Here is a 17197-nt window from a genome sequence, read left to right as displayed (position 1 = left end):
AGCATAGTCTTTCAGGTAGCTTTGCAGGTAGGTTTCTTGAAGCATCTCCACGTCGGATGATGATGAGATCAGATCTCTTGAGCACTGACTGTTGTCAGACTCCTTGTGCAAACCAAAAAAAAACAAACCAAAAAAATCTCAATGGAATGGATTATTACAGTTAATGGCAAAATTCATGTTATATATATATAATTTTGCATAGTAATTTTATATGCATCTTATATTTTCTGATTTTTGCCTTATTCTGTTCTGAATACTGGTAGGCTATCACTGTTGCACAGTTCCCACATGTGCTTAATGCTAATAGTTTACTGCCGTTTAACATTGAGCCTTTCTTGCAGAACTTAATTTCACAATTTTTAAGTAAGGTGTAATGCAGAATGAGGGTTTTTCAGTTTTCACATATTCCTCATTTAGACAAGAACACAGAACACGGAATGGTTCTTCTGATTATATTCTCAAATACAAAATAATGTTTTGATTTGACACAAAACCAAATGCAGATACTGCTTTACAGACAAAACACAAGGTAAAAACATATCCACACAAGGAACTAGTTTGGATCATTACTAATCTGCAACATGGGAATAGATGTACATCAGACCAATCAGAATCATTTTAAAAATGCTATATAAAAAGGAAAAAATGATAACCTTCACAGGCTTGAGACATCAGAAAAGTGTTATTCAAGAATTAGGTTATTAAAATTTCCAATATGATGTACCTAGACAAAAGTGTTACATGGTCTTACATCGATGTGTACATACAGGCATATGATCATATACAGAACAATACCCATAACCATCTACCGCAAAATGTGGTTCTTTAATCTTACAAGATAAAAAATAAAATAAAATCAGTGGTAAAACTATTGGAACACAGAAACAACTTGCCTCTCTCTCTCGTTCTATACATCAGTTGTAAATCTAAGCGTGCAAAGCTTCCTCAATAAATTTCTCCTGATCTCCTGCTTTATTTTGAAACATTCAAGCACATCATGTGAGCTGTTTGCAGCAGACTAAACCACACATTACTAAATTCAAATGCTGAACCTCTCATCTACAAAATACACAGAGGGAAAAAGATCAAGCTGTATGTAAACAAATATTTAGCAGAAGAGCAAAAAAGGGATACTTGTCACCTAAACTCAAACAGAGCAATGGAGGGCCACACAAACGTGGTTACCTTTAAGGTTGGCATAAATAGGGAGAGAATAAACGTTTACAGAGAGCAGGCAAAAAAGGGTAAGACTGGGTAAAAGAAGGAGCACAAAAAAGGCATGAGGAATGCTGCTTAGGGAATAGGCCGTCTGAAACGGCTGCGATGCTGCTACTGTGTTCCTTGAGCGCCCTGGCTGCCTTGGGTGCCCTGCTGGTTGTAGTTGCCGTAATTGCCATATTGGTTATAGTACTGGTTCCACTGGCTCTGGTTCTGGTAGTACTGCTGCCATTGCTGAGCATACTGGGGAAAATAAGGTACAATGTATAAAAATACATGCACATGCATTTAAGATAAAGGGGGCAAAAATGCCCCTGCATCATCTCTCTCCAGTACAAGCCAAAGTGCAAACATTTATGCAGTTTCTTCCACAGACTATCTCACCTGCTGGTATTGTTGATTGTAGCTCTGCTGCTGCTGGTTGTAGGTCTGTCCCGTGGGCGCTGGGGTTTGACTGTAGCTCTGGCTATATCCTGGGTACTGACTGTAGTTGCCATAGTTGTACCCTTGGTTGTAGTTGCTCTGGCTGTAGCCCTGGTTGTAGCCTTGATTGTAAGACTGAGGCTACAAAAATGAGAAAATAAGATGCAGGCAATGACTACATGTCCTTTTGGATTCAAAAGCTGACTGATGAATAACGAAAGCCAGCCCTGTATTAATACCTGTGATTGGCTGTAGCCTCCAGATGATCCAGAGCCACTCTTGTTGTAGGAGCCCTGGCGACTGTGGTTGTAATTGCCCCCAGACTGCTGGTTGCGGTTGTATCCACCACGACCTCCTGAGCCTCCATCCCTGTAGTTATTTCCCCAGCGATTCTGGTTGTAGCCTCCACGGTTGTATCCTAATGAATTAGTTGAGTGATTATCAATAACTTGTAGGCAGAATCTAACCAGCAACATAGAGCAATAAGGAATAAATGTATGGTAAGCTGATCATTAATTGCTAAATAACCCAGACAGGGTGATCAGAATAACTCAACACCCTGAAGGGGATTCTTTGTGATGATGCTGGTGGACTACACATTATTCTGATTATTACACGGCTACTTACCATAAACATAAATATGTGGACATGAAATATTGATAAGTCGGAATTACTTTATAATTTTACCTGTGTATATAAAACAAACTATTATAATAAATCAGCTTACACAAACATTAAAGGGATAGTTCACTCAGAAATAAAAACCCTCACACTTAAGGCATCCTAAGTGTATATGACTTTCTTCTTTCGGACAAATCCAATTGGAGTTATATTACAAAATGTCCCAGCTCTTCCAAGCTTTATAATGGCAGTGAATGGGTGTCATTTTTCAGTAGTCCAAAAAAAGTGCATCCATCCCATATAAAATGTGTTCCAGAAGGCTCCAGGGTATTAATAAAGGCCTCTTGAAGTGAATCGATGCGTTTTTATAAGACAAATACCCATATTTAAAAGAGGAGCAAAGATTCCTTTGTCTCCTTTTGGCTTGTATAAAAAGCTTATGACATTTTTCTTTACAAATCCTCGTTTTGTACTTCTAATTTGTGACCGGTGTTTTGTTTTGCTCTCTCCTCTGTGCTTCCGTTTTTGTCAGTTCTCGCCAGAGCTTATGCTACACTTACATCATACGCTGGAACTGTGTTTTCTGAATATGTGTACAACAGTTAGCGCAAGCTAGAGATCTCTGTTTATAAAGTTTTAAATATGGATATTTTTCTTGTAAAAATGCATCAATTCGCTTCATGAGGCCTTTATTCACCCCCCCAGAGCCGGGTGGGACACTTTATATGATTGTTGGATGTGTTTCATTGGACTACTGAAAAATAACACCCATTTACTGCCATTATAAAGCTTGGAAGAGCCAGGACATTTTTTAAAGTAACACTGATTGGATTTGTCACTTACACCTAACATGCATTTTTGGTTGAACTACCCCTTTAATACTAAAGTCCTTTGAGGTCATTATCAGTAAGATCCATAACTGATATGCAAAAGGGCAGCAGCTGTGATTATGTGACGTGAAAGTAGTGCCATTTTTGTTCTTTATTCGTTTTTTTTTTTTTTTTGCGATTTCTTCATTACTAAAAAGTTCAAAAGAACAGCATTTATTTGAAATCTATACATTTTAAAACATAAACAGGGCTTGACATTAACTTTTTTGCTTACTAGGTACTGTGGCTAGTGGTTTTCCAAAATTCACTGGCCACAATTTTGTTGTTGGGAAATTACGTTTTATACGACTAAAACTACTGCGTACAATTTTTAAAATTGGTTTCCAGGCCTTTTTTGTCTATTTAAAGGGCATTTTCCCCTAACCGTATTAAATGCATGCATCATCTTTCATTTCAAATTCTTATATTTTATTAAGAATTTCACTTCATTAAAAAACAAAAAAACAAACACACTATAGGGCTGTTACCAATCAAATGAAATCGGTATTAACAAAACTGATCCTTCCACTGAAGAAGAAACAGAAGCACCTGAAGAGGCATTAAGATGCATTTACATGTTTAATAAAGCTAAAATGTAGCATGAAAGCATTTACATTGCAAAACTGCATGCTGTGTGTTGCTCAGAGATGCGTGACTGATCTGCAGTAATCTTTGGTTAACTATTTTTGTTAACCAAATCGAGCAAAAACAGTTAACACTGACAACATTGTACTAAAATGTATATTAGACAAACCCTATGTATATGAACTTTTGTATAAAATCAGTGTCAAATTTACAATTGTGGTTTTCAGGGAAAACTCTCTTGGTCATGTCATGTTGCTTAACTAGGCTATATTTTATAAATATTAAAAACTACATTTTTACTGCAGTATGTATCTTCTGTGTGCAGTAGTGTTCATTTGTGCTGATTTGGCGGGTGTTAAAGGAGAAGTCCACTTCCAAAACAAAAATTGACAGATAATGTGCTCACCCTCTTGTCATCCAAGATGTTCATGTCTTCTTTCTTCAGCCGTAAAGAAATTATGTTTTTTGAGAAAAACATTTCAGCATTTTTTCTCCATTTAATGGACTGATATGGTGCCCAGAGTTTGAACTTCCAAAATGCAGTTTAATTGTGGCTTCAAACGATCCCAAATGTGGTTGTAAACAATCCCAGTCGAGGAAGAAGGGTCTTATCTAGTGAAACGATTGGTTATTTTCATAAAAAAATAATACAATTTCTATATTTTTTAATGTCAAACGATCGTCTTGTCTCGCTCTGCCTAAACGTTTTTTTCCAGTTTAACTGTCTTGAGCCAGAATAAGGAGAGCAAGACAAAACGAGCGTTTGAGATTAAAAAGTTAAGAGATTAAATTGTATTTTTTTTTAATGAAAATAAACAATTGTTTCGCTAGATAAGACCCTTCTTCCTCGGCTGGGATCTTTTACAACCACATTTAAACTGCATTTTGGAAGTTCAAAATCAGGGCACCATATCAGTCCATTATATGGAGAAAAATCCTGAAATGTTTCCCCTCATAAAACAATTTCTTTAAGGCTGAAGAAAAAAAAACATGAACATATTGGATGACAAGGGGGTGAGTAAATTATCTGTAATTTTTTGTTCTTGAAGTGGACATCTCCTTTAATGTCAAGCCCTGATTATAAATATCTTTACTCTCACTTTTTAATGTGCTCTAGCCAAATATATGAATGAACACATAAATAATTTACCATCCACAAACTTGCCCAGCACAAAACTAGCAAATTCATGACACTTACCTCCTCGGTAGCCTCCACCTCCAGAGCCGCCACGGTTCTGGTAGCCGCCTCTACCGCCCTGAGGTCCACCACGATTGTCATAGCGCTGGAAGTTACTACGGCCACGGAAACCTCCCTGGCGGTTATCGAAACGCTTCTCTGGGGGAGGGCCAGCTTTACGGCCTTCTTCGTTGTACTGCTTGATGAGAGCGTCGGCTTCTTCCCGCTGAAGCTCTACAAACGTCACGCCGTCCAGGAACTCGCCGACTTCGGGCAGCACAAAGTTTGCTGCGGGAGCAGAGGCACGCAATGAGGGACAGAACAGCCGCGCCGGCGAAAAGACAAAGAGAATCATCATCAGCACCATACAATGGTGACAGCAAAAATACAGGGGAGGGGACAGAACAAGGGAAGACAGAGAGAGTAAAAGAGAGAGAACTAGAGCATGTGGTGATATAGTTAACACGCTCTAGGACAAACGTTGCCTTAGCGGTGTAAGAAAACACTTGTCCCAGAGTAGGAATATGACGACAATGTAGGGGGGCTGGGGTCGTAGGTAATGAAAATTAAACTAAAAACAGTTGCCAGTAAAAGAGTGTTATGATAAAAAGGTGTCCCTGCAAATTAAGAAGTACCTAGCTGAGGACAGCCGTCCAAAAATTTGTTCAACATTTAATTATACAGCCAATACAAACTGCTCGCTTGCTGAAGTGAATTGGAGAGCCAGTGCCAATTGCAGCAATCCTTATCCTCAATCCTGATTATCTGAGCTGGTTTGCAGTGGTGAGGAATGGCATGAGAGACAATGCAAGAAAAAGTGGTTAACAGGGCAGGGAGAGATGAATAAAAAGGTGAGAGGAGCTCTTTTATCTGGCAAAAAAAGAAGGAGGGACGGGTGGGTTCTTCCAAGTCTTAAAATAAAGAAACAAACAAAAAAAAAAAAAACAGCAAAAGCAGATCTGGTGTGTAGTTTTGAACATTTGTTTTGGTTATCCGTGGCATTCCTACCTTTCATTTCTAACACAGCATGATCGGGAACATCCTTCCCTTCCTCATCAGTTCGCTTTAACGTTCGCTCTTTTAAATCCTCATCCGTGGGACAAATTACAATAGCCTTGCGTTGAAAACCTTCAAAAGGACGCATTTTTCGTCTCTGGGCTGATCCATATACATTTGTCTAGCAATGGTGACAAGAAAGAAGTAGAAGCTGTTCATTATTTGCTTTTGTTACGGCTTTGCGTTCCGTAGGAGGGGAATTGGATTCCTGCAACGATGAAAGTGAGAGAGTTTTTTTTTCATGTCTATAGTTACTGCTCTGGAATGACTAGCGGTTGTCTCTCACAACCCCAACTGCCTTACCGTGAATTGGGACGAGGCCAACACGTGGGAGTTTGTGAGTGACTGATATTGTACAGGGGACCCTTTCTGCTTCCCTCAAACTAGCGTTTTTAACAGAAGTCGTTCTCTTGTGAGACGTACGTTACAGAGAACTGATGTGTTATAGTGTCTCACTACTATAAAAGATCTGAGTTACAAGAAATTACGTGAAATTAAATTCTAGTGTTTTCTCTTAAACTAATCAAACTGTTGGTCATGCTTAAAATGTAATTACATCAGTCGCTTCCAAACATCAATGACTGTGATTTTAACATATTAACTGGAAGGAACTCAACGTCTGAAGTGTGTAAATAACCCTCACTTCTGTTTTAATGTCATGCACTGCCTGGGTCCCCTTCCTTACCTTCACTTACCCGTTGTTCAAAAGGCCAGCGTGCCCGACACGGACAAACATTTAGTACCTACCCGTTCATACTCACAAACTCCTTAGTGACCCAATAGCATGTCCTTTGACCTTACCTACCTTACAACCTCTGGAACTGTCCACCTATAAACTTCAAGCAGGTTAGTTTTTCCACTTACCTGCCATTCATTTTTAAACACAACATTCAAGTAAAGTTCCAAGTTTATCTAATGAAAAGTTCTCTTGTTTTCTTTACGGTTACCATAGCAACAGAAGGCGTTTTCTTACTCACCAGGCAGTGATTACTTGTTTTTCAACATCTTACTAATGGACTACTTGTACAGTGTGGCAAAGATCTCTTTACAACAAGGCAATGCATGAAGTCAAAAATATTCATTGCAACATACTATACTGCATTCTTTCTCTGCTCGTTTTTTTAACGTTTAAGCAAAACAAAACAAATCATAATTCAGCAACATGTTCAGGACAAAGGAAAAAAAAACAAGTCTTCAGGAGCACAATAGGCTAACCAATGCTTTGGACTAGGCTACAGAGAGAGCAGAAGTGCATTAATGAACATGTGCATCAGTGAGCAGCAGTGGATGTGTTTTTTTGGGGGCAGGGTTGAGAAGGAAGGGGAAGGGGTTTTAGCTGTGAGGACAGCACAGAGGAAGGCAAGTATGGCAGTACCTGATCCAGGATGTAGTTGCGCTTCTTGCGGGCAGCAATCTGGATGAGCCTGTTGAGACACTGCGTGGCCTGCTGAATAAGGATGTCCCAGCGTCCGGCATAGTTGCGTTGACGACGAAGTCCCATGACCTGATCGAAACAGAACGATGAACATCAGTACATAGACTCTGATTAGAATAAAATGTGCTTTTACAAATCAACTCACTGGTGGGCGGCCTGAACAACTAGTTAAGTTATTGGTCTTAACCTGGGATGGGCAAATCTGTCCCCCAAGGGATGTGTGATATATATATATATATATATATATTTTGTCTATGATATTATCATAATTGTTGATTAAAGTGCTCCTATTATGCCTTGTATGTGAACATAAATCTGCAAAGTTGTGAAGCCGACAATGCACGATAAATAAAGTTATTGTCTATCAAAAAAAAAAAAAAAAAAGAGTTGGTTCACAATCGCCTGAACGAATCGTCAGGAATTTGAATCTTTTTCTGTTACGGCTGTAACACATTTGCATAATGTCCACCCACGTTCTACGTCGCGAACAAGCCCACAAACACAGTAAAATTTCCATGTGTTTACGTCATGTCGAGAAGCTGCTGTATCCTAAGTACAATGCGGGATTCACCAAAAGCTTGCTCTTAAAAGATGGATCAGTGCCCAGTTTATTTGAACCGGCTTGCTCCTCTGAACCTCTACTTGTAAGTGTGATTAATAATTGAGGGTTGTATTTTCTAGTGATCCTTCAAAATACCTAGTTGTGTGTTATGTTGTGTAACATTATGTCATGTAACATCTTGGATGACATGGGGGTGAGTAAATTATCAGGGCATTTTTATTCTGAAAGTGGAGTAATCCTTTAAAACTTGTTGCTCTTACGTAACGTTATTCTGCATCATACAAAATACGTATTTAGTTGTGTGTGTTGTGTTCGCTCCACGCAGCTCGTAGGTCTCTTGCTAACCAGCTGACAGCTTTATCTGAAATGTGTCGATGAATAGTGAATGTTTGTCGTTGTTATTATTTGAAGTTCTGACAAAGAATAAAACAATACGTTGGTGTACAAGCTGCAGTGCTTTATCAATACGTTTCTGTATTGGGTTGATGCATATATTGTGGCTGTTTGGGTGTTGTTGTTTACCACCGAGTTGCGGGCTGGTGTAACAGTGATGGGCGTTCTGTGTTTGAAATTTGCTGCATGCAGTAACGCTAAACCAATCACAAAAGACTGGGTCATTGGACCAATCACAGCAGATTACTGTCACGCAAAGGAGTGGTTTGGACAAATGATTTGTTTTAACGAATCATTTGGGAGTCGTTGAGCAAATAAGGTAAAAATAAATGCATATTATAAGAGAATAAAAGTGTTTTTTGACCTTGCATGCATGTGACCTTGTTGTTGGGGACTCCCAAAACCAAAATATGAACCTTTTATAATCCATAATAGGGGCACTTTAAGCGATATGTGCAAAAACCAAACAAAAACACACTCAAAGAGTGCACGCATACACTATAAGATGTAGGTTAGACTACTGTGTGTGCACATTTACATTTGGAGTTCACTGCCTGATTTAGTCTATTAAAATAAATGTAAAATTCTCCCAAAACTGGAGATAAGGGAAAAAATATGTCCCCATATGACTTTTAGATTTATATCATCTGATAGCTTAAAAAAAAAAAAAAAAAAAAAAAAAAAAATCACACAAAAGAGTACAGGATTTTCTCCAAATATCAGTACGATTGTAAATGTGATGTCAATTTTATAAAACAGTCCAATAAACAGTAAGTTAATATTAATTAACTCACATTTTTGACACAAGTTCCTATTTTGCTCTATTTCGCCAGCGAAAAAAGGTCCAAACAAAGCCACAGCACAACTGTTTTGCATATCTGAGTAACACACAACGGTGTTTCATTACTGAATCAATCAGCCGTTTAAACAAATTAGTTGAATGAATGACTTAATGACTCACTCATGCAGTGATTTGCCGCCACTACTTATACTTTTTATTTATACTACTCCCAAAATCATTTCAAATATTCAACATTTGGTTTTTAAAACATCAAATCATTACTTATGCATTTGTAACTGTAAATGCATTCATGTCCTGCACTGAACAATCTGTGTAAATGCATCAGATGCAGATTCTGTGCCACCTCTGCATTGCAAACACATTTGTGTTTATTTCATTTGATTGGTAGCAGCCTTATAGTGTCTTACCATTTAAATTTACTGATTAAATCTAAGAATTTCACACAAAAAATGCTGCACACATTTAAGTAGGTTATAAGAATATTGGCCTTATAAAAGTAAAAATGCCCATAAAAAGTAAAAATTAAGTAAAAAAAGTAAAAGTTATATTCTGTTACTTCTGCAAACGAATTACTGAAGAGAATATGAAGAATATCAAAAGCTTTGGGAGTCAGCTGTCCACACCATTCCTAAACCTGCCAAAATATCAGTACAATAATGCGCTCAGCAAAATATTGTCTAAGCACTGCTTAAAAATTCCAGACAATTTTGAGATTGTCATTATTGCACACCCCTACTGCAGTTTAGCTCCAATCATGATAAAAACCAAACCAAAATCAAGGCCTTGAGGATTATTAGAAAATTACAGGCAGGTGTGTTTGGTTTAGTAGAAGTTAAATGTTAAAGGACGCTGGACATCAAGGGCCAGAGTTGCCCATCCCTTGCCAAAAATGTCTGTCTGAATTAGGGATGTTAACCGATGACCGTTTGACCGGTGGTTGACCGTATCAACGTTAACCGGTCAAAGTTGTCGGTAGTCGGTTAAAAAAAAAAAGTCTCTAAATTAGGCTATTATAGACAGTGGACTATACGCTACTACAGTTAGCCATCTCATTCCTCATCTTTTTGTGTTAAGTGAACAAATTATCCCTCACACTCAATTTTTCATAACTCGCCTGTTTGTACTTAATAAACCAATAAAAACATTTGGCGCGAGGTCACAGCGTTTGGGTTCGCGCGCTCACAAGGTTTGCGAAAAGTAAAGGCAACAGGCTAAAACACTCGAGGTTAGAGCGGCGTCTCTTCGGAGCTGTCATTTTCTTAAATGAGCCGTGGCAATGTTTCAAATGAGCTTCTAACCTAGACAAACGCCTTTATTCTCAAAGCGATCACCTTGTACCCAAACCATTTGAAACTAAGGAGCCATTTGTCCTACGATTACATACAACAAGCTCTTCGGTGCCGCGTTTGCGGGACTCATGTTTCGCGCTGTAGGGGATTTTAAAAAAGTGACGTGAGTGGCAGTGTGTGTGTGTGTGTGCGGGAGGCAGAGCGGCAGGGAGATGCGACAGAGTTGCGAAATTGCAGGCGCGGCTCGAAATGGCTGTTATTTCAAATAGCGTACCATATTTTAAACTAATCGGTTAACCGGTTTCAACCGGCTAATGAGGCTCGGTGGTCGGTCAAGAAATTTTTTAGTTTTCGCCATCCCTAGTCTGAATGTGTATGGCTGTGGTGGTTCTTCAAAAACAACCTAACTTTCCTAGAAGACTTTACCATGCACATCTGCCATAATAATTGGGATTATACCCGGAAGCCATACCTTCATCTTATCCATGATAGCATTTGTGCCCAGGATGTTGTACTTCTTGTCAGGGTTCTCTTGAGCATGTTTTATGGCCCAGGTGGTTTTTCCACTACCAGGCAGACCAACCATCATCAGGATCTAAAAAGAAAACATGGAGTCAACATTTTAAATGGTAGGTATCAGCGATATCTTCTGTCCACTGATCACATACATGTCTTTTAAATGTAAACCTCTGGTTTGCTGTTATGTATTAAACCTTATAATGCTATAATTACAGGGCTGATTAATATAAATGAGGTCTTGTTAACAAGAATTAATTGTCCAGTCTGCGTAAAGTCTTTTGGCACATTACAATAGGTAGACAAGTTTAAAAATCATCAAATAATGGCATCACTTTTCAACATGTGTTTATAAATTATTAATCTCCATTGAATTACATTATAGAAGCATACATTTCAGCCACAGCAGAAAATTTGAAAGCACAATTCTTTTTCAGTATGGAATCCTTGTTGATGAGACTTCAATACATTATGATTATTATTCTTAAAAGTTAATTTCCACATCAAACCTCGCATTCAGATTTATTGGCGGGTCCCAGTGTCCCTCTGACTCTCTCATCTAGGTGAATATCCTGAAGGAAGGTGAAGCCCTCCGGCTGAGGGAAAAAGGGCTCCTCTCTCTGTCCGAAGTTGAATTCCACAGCACAGTTCTTCACCAACACATGTGGGAAAAGAGCACGCCCGGCCAGTTCCTCTCGAGAGACATGGAAACATGGGCCCAGCGACTTGCCATTTTTGGAGAATCCCATTTCTACTTGCTCACTGCTTTCAAAGTCCTATGGAAAAAACAATCAGAGTGGAAAAAAAAAATAAAAGAGATATGGTTAATAGTAGTCTCTGAGCTCATATTAAAGAAGGAGTCCACTTCCAGAACAAAAATTGTGATCATTTCCTCACCGCCTTGTCATCAAAGATGTTCTTGTCTTTCTTTCTTCAGTTGATAAGAAATTATATTTTTTGAGGAAAACATTCTTGAATTTTTCTCCATATAGTGGACTTCAATGGTGCCCAAGTTTAAACTTCCAAAATGTAGTTTAAATGCAGCTTCAAATGGCTCTAAACGATCCCAGCCAAGAAAGAAAGGTCTTATCTAGTGAAATGATCGGTCACTTTTTAACCTCACACGCTCGTCTCTGCAATGCACGTGCACAGTCTGTGTAATCCGGGTCAATACAGTTAAGGTATGTCGAAAAACTCCTGTCTCATTTTCTTCTTCAACGTCAAAATCATCTTTGATGTTAAAAAGTAGACAATTCCTAGATAAGACCCTTCTTCCTCAGCTGGGATTATTTAGAACCATTTGAAGCTGAATTTAATCTCCACTATATGGAGAAAAATTCAGGTTTTTCAACGTTTTCCTCAAGAAACATAATTTCTTATCGACTGAAGAAGGAAAGACATGAACATCTTTGATGACAAGAGGGTGAGTAAATTATCTGTAAATTTTTGTTCCGGAAGTTTACTTCTTTAAGATGCATTGTGTGTAATCTAGAAGTATAAGAGAAAAACATAATTACAATATAGCAGCCGATGATATCGTTTTCACTGAACTTTTCCCCGTAGTCCTCAAATTTACAGTTGGAAGATTTCTTGCCAGTTCCTCCATAGCCGAAAGAGAAGGGTTCTTCACCTGTAATATGAAGGAAGGATCTGTTAAACTACAATGCTAATGCAGCAGAGAACACAAACCTCACACTTCCCAGCAAACCAAGCTCTTTGATTAATCTTACTAAAGGAAAACACACAAGGTGGCAGAAATGCCTTGAAGCAAGGTTATTTTAAGTCCGGTCATTTACCAAGTTGAGTGTTGCAAGTATCCAGGGACCATCCGATTCTCACCACATGAGGGTCAGGCTCAGAGGAAGGAAGGTGCTTTACTGAAATTTCTTCATTTATCTGAAAAAGAAAAAGGAGAATCAGATCACTGTGTCCTCAAACAATCAAGTACGGCTTCAAACAATAAACAGCATCTTTGTTACCTTCATTTCAAAGCACACACGTCCTTTGTTAACACCATAAGTGGCTCGAGCACCTGCCCACAGGTAGGCAAAACCCTCAATGGTCAGAGGATAACCACTGTATCTGTCACGAGCTACCTTGAAGTGCAGGTCACAGTTATCTAGAAACAAACAAACAAGAACCCATTCCGTAATGTGAAGAATTACATACATTTACATCACAGACATCCTTAATCTTATAAATCTTCATTTTTCTCTCTGTTCTATTCAATGTTTCTTTGTGTGGACACAAACATTGTAAACATGCTGTGTGGTATCAGAGCATTTCATGAGAATGAATGAGAACATAAGCACAGCATCGGTATTGGTGACAATGAAATGAAAATACAGCACTCCAAATTGGGGTGCAATGGAAATAGTTTTGGGACTTTTGGTTCGGCATATGCGTAACCTCTGCTCTTGTGGAAGAATGCAATATCAAACTCATGCTTCATGCCTAGGATGGAAAAATGTTGTTTATATTGATATACTTTGATGTTGTGAACACATCTAAAAAATAATGGTAGACAGAGTGGGCTGATGCCAAATATGTGCACAATCCAAGATGTCTTGACATGATTTGCTATTTAATGCATTAGAGTTGCATTTTCCTCAGCGCACAATTTACATCTGATGGCTGTATTTTTACTTAGAAATGTTACAAATTCACTAAAGTATTTCTAATTTGCATAAAGAATTTTCCTGAAAGCAAACAAGTCTGTTTACTTTGCAGACTTTCATGAACGAGTGCAGGTACACACATTTGCACAAGATAGACAGAGCGAATTATTTGGGGTTTTTTTTTTTCACTGCTGTCCCGAAAACCGTACCTAATCGTGACTTCGAAGCCGAAGTATGTACCAAACCATAGGTACATTTTGGTGTACTATTACACCCCCTAAACAGCTTCATCACAAAAACATCACTCCTTGATTATACTCACAGGTGTCAATGACCACAAGTTTATCATCAATGTCTTCCTCTTCTTCTTCAGCTGGAGGCTGTGGTGACCTTCCCCTATAAAAATCAATAAGAACTATGAGACTCAGCAATACAAATAAAAAAAAAAAATTAAGCTAATCCATTTAAACAAAAACTTTTAATTAGTTTAAGTAAATCCATGGAGAACCTACCTTCTTTCCTCACGATGTTCATAGTAACCGTATCCTCGACTCTCATCATATGACCTCTTGCGACTGTATGACGAGTATCTATCATCCTCTGATTTGGCCTGTGCGTCCCAGTCACTGGCCTGCTCAGCCTGCTGTGGAACATCCTCGTCGGCCTTATACTCAGTCTTCACCTCAAAACTCTCTGAAAAGATTTGGACACATATCTTAAGCCACATCAAATATATTTATAAAGCACAACAGTCAGAAGTTCTGTAAGTAAACCTTAATTTTCTCTGTAATTAAAAAAAAAAAATACTGATAAACCTGTTGTGAGCACTGAGGTTGTTAATATACTGTATATGCTTTTGTTAAATCCATCTATTCACATTAATTTTGTTTAACAGCGAAATTCTCTGAGAAAAACTACATTACCCATGACAGTGTACAGAAAATTCCACCAATCACAGAGCTGCATCAAGCAAAGCCTCCTTATATGTTAAAATTAACTCTAACATTAAAGCATTAAAATATATTGTTTCTGTAGACACAATAAACAGAGTTTTATATTGTTTTTTTATTTGATTATGTCATATGCAATGCTTCATGTGACTGTGGGTCTTTACTAGAGAACTATTAGAGAACTTTTTTAGAACTATTAGAGAATTCACTCCTTGTGGTTTAAACATTTGTTCACTCTTACCAGATTCTCCCTGCTGGCTGCGTTCACTTGAGTCTCCCTCCGGGGTCTGCCGTGACGCTGGCTCGTCAAACTTCTGCTCCCGCTGTGGCTCTGCATGTGAAGGCGTCTCCTCATACTCCTGCTTCACCTCAGCCTGCTTGGCCTCAGGCTCCTGGTATTCTTCCTGGTCAAAGGAGTACTGCTCTGTCATCTGTCCTGGTGCGTCTGATGAATAATCGCTTGTTCCAAAACCAGGTATGGGGGTCTCAGTGCTGTCCTCATTGCCTTCGTTACTCTCGGTTCCCTGATCATCAGATCCACCCTGGTAGAGGTCTGTGCTGTTTCCATCATCAAACTGTGCCTTGGCCTCTTCTCCAAAATCTTGCTCTCTGGCTGCAAATTCTGCATAGAAATTAGGCAAAATTAAAATATATTGTTGCATTACTGTCTATAAAAAAATTTACTTGACTCATTTGTGATTACTCAAATATAAATGTATATTTTATAACAACAAAGAGTTTGAAGCTGAACATAACTAGAAAAGACATGCATTTTCTTTTATTAATTAAAGATTTTATTAATTTTCTTATTCACAAGCAATTTATTTTCTTTCTTTTTTTTTACCTAAAGATACACTACCAGTCAAAAGTTTTTGGACAGTAGGATTTTTCATGTTTTCTAAAGAAGTCTCTTCTGCTCACAAAGCAGCTTATTACAGTGTAATTACACTATTAGTCACTAAAAAAATAACTAACGACATGTATTTTATATGTAATGTAAGATTAGAGTTAGTGTTAATTACCTGTGATTATGCATAATTTAGTATTGTTAGTACAGTTAGTACATATATAAAAATACTTTTATAAATGTAAAAGCATTTACAAGAAAATGTATTTTGAAGCTAAGCATTACTAGAAAAAAAATTACACACACACATTACTGTCTTTTTCAGTCATTTGAAAGTGCTGAAAAATGACTGTAATAAATATTAAATCATTTTAATAGAATTCACACAAAGGTAAAATTACAGTAGACGCACTAATGTTATAAGATGCCCCTAAATTTAAAATAATAATAATAATAAAAGTGCTTCTTGTGTTTTATGGATGTCTTGCATCAAAAGGGGCCCCCCTATGGTGGTCTGACACGTTGCCAGGTGACCCTAATAAATAATCTCTCCTAATCTCTCTGAAGCACATCTCTATTCACAACAACACAGCCTGGGTTGCAGCTCCACAACATAACCAACTCAAAACATAAACATTAAAACACGTATTACCCTCCTCCTGATAATCATCGCCCTCTCCCGTTTCTCCGCCAGCCTCGAATTCTTGTTCCTGCTCGTCCGATGGCGCAGACCCAGCCGCCTCGGCCTCCAGTGCCGCCTGCAATCTGTCCGCCAGATCCGCCTTCAGCCCCCGAGTGTCCAGGCCTCGCCGCTGGAGCTCTTCTTTCAGCTCATTGACTTTGAGCTTTTTGACATTAAGCCCGCTCATGATTCATGCACCCCTACAGCAGTTTATTCCAAACTGTGCGCCTGTACAGTCAAAGTAAACACACGCGAGTCATTGATTGGTTACTGTACGCGCTCGGCGGATCATCTTCAGAGTCGCTAAAATATTAGCCTGCAAGCTAACTGGCTGACTGAGGCAGAGGGCTTTGCAGCTAAAACACCACTTGACTTCATTTGGAAGGGCTTTTGGGCTTTAGCACATTAAATACAACAACATGCATAGAGTAAAAACCATTCGTTAAAGTACCAAAACAATGTATTAGCATGTTTCATTGTACCCACTGTCTGCACACTTAGCATTCGAGCGAACTATGGAGTCAAGTAAATTGCGCGCAAAATCCAACCGCCTCACATGCACACTCTAAAATAACCAAATATCAGTTTAAGTCACTTACTGAACGTACATACGACCTAGTGCGCACAGAATGCAAAATATTTACCTTTATCTGTCAGTTTCCCCCTCAACCAAATTGTCGTTACGATGATTTCGAAGATGGAGGGTGACCGTGGTTTCTCACTTCCTCCGCCTCACGACGATCTGAGCGCTCTCGGTACCTGCAGCTGATTGGCTAATGCTGCTGTCTGTCAAACATGTTGTAGCCAATCCTATCCCTCATACGCACTGTTCATATAAAAACAGTGTAAACGTGTCGAACACAACAACAAATCGTTATTTAAAAAAAATCTATAGTTTAAAGTGCTGCTGTAATTCAGAAAACCAGGGTAGAGAATGTGTTTCTGGTTGGAAAAGGTACAGAGTCAAAAATTTTTGAACAGTACGATTTTTTTTTTTTTTTTTTTTTTTTTATTTTTTTTTTAAAAAAGTCTTTTCTGCTCACAAAGCCTGCATTTATTTGATCCAAAGCACAGCAAAACAGTACAGTTTTGAAATATTTTTACTATTTAAAATAACTGGATTCTATTTGAATATATTTTAAAATGTATTTTTT

The 17197-nt window shown here is 38.3% G+C and overlaps 1 protein-coding gene across 1 annotated transcript; it reads right to left on the bottom strand.

The window, feature by feature from the left end:
• Positions 1–438: 438 nt before the first annotated feature.
• On the bottom strand, positions 439–16816 carry hnrnpul1l (heterogeneous nuclear ribonucleoprotein U-like 1 like). The gene is made up of 16 exons (XM_051109699.1): positions 16688–16816; positions 16014–16271; positions 14756–15136; positions 14077–14257; positions 13887–13960; positions 12926–13065; positions 12743–12842; positions 12464–12576; positions 11456–11722; positions 10903–11025; positions 7325–7453; positions 5902–6070; positions 4915–5181; positions 1881–2059; positions 1603–1782; positions 439–1461 (listed from the first exon to the last, which is right to left on the bottom strand). Exons 2-16 carry the CDS (start codon positions 16228–16230, stop codon positions 1330–1332), a joined length of 2652 nt encoding a protein of 883 aa, XP_050965656.1. The 5' UTR covers positions 16231–16271; positions 16688–16816; the 3' UTR covers positions 439–1329.
• Between the last annotated feature and the right edge of the window lie 381 nt (positions 16817–17197).

Source organism: Labeo rohita, chromosome 5, assembly GCF_022985175.1.
Source record: "Labeo rohita strain BAU-BD-2019 chromosome 5, IGBB_LRoh.1.0, whole genome shotgun sequence".
Lineage (NCBI taxonomy): Eukaryota > Metazoa > Chordata > Actinopteri > Cypriniformes > Cyprinidae > Labeo > Labeo rohita.
This window is presented reverse-complemented; position numbering and strand designations above follow the sequence as displayed.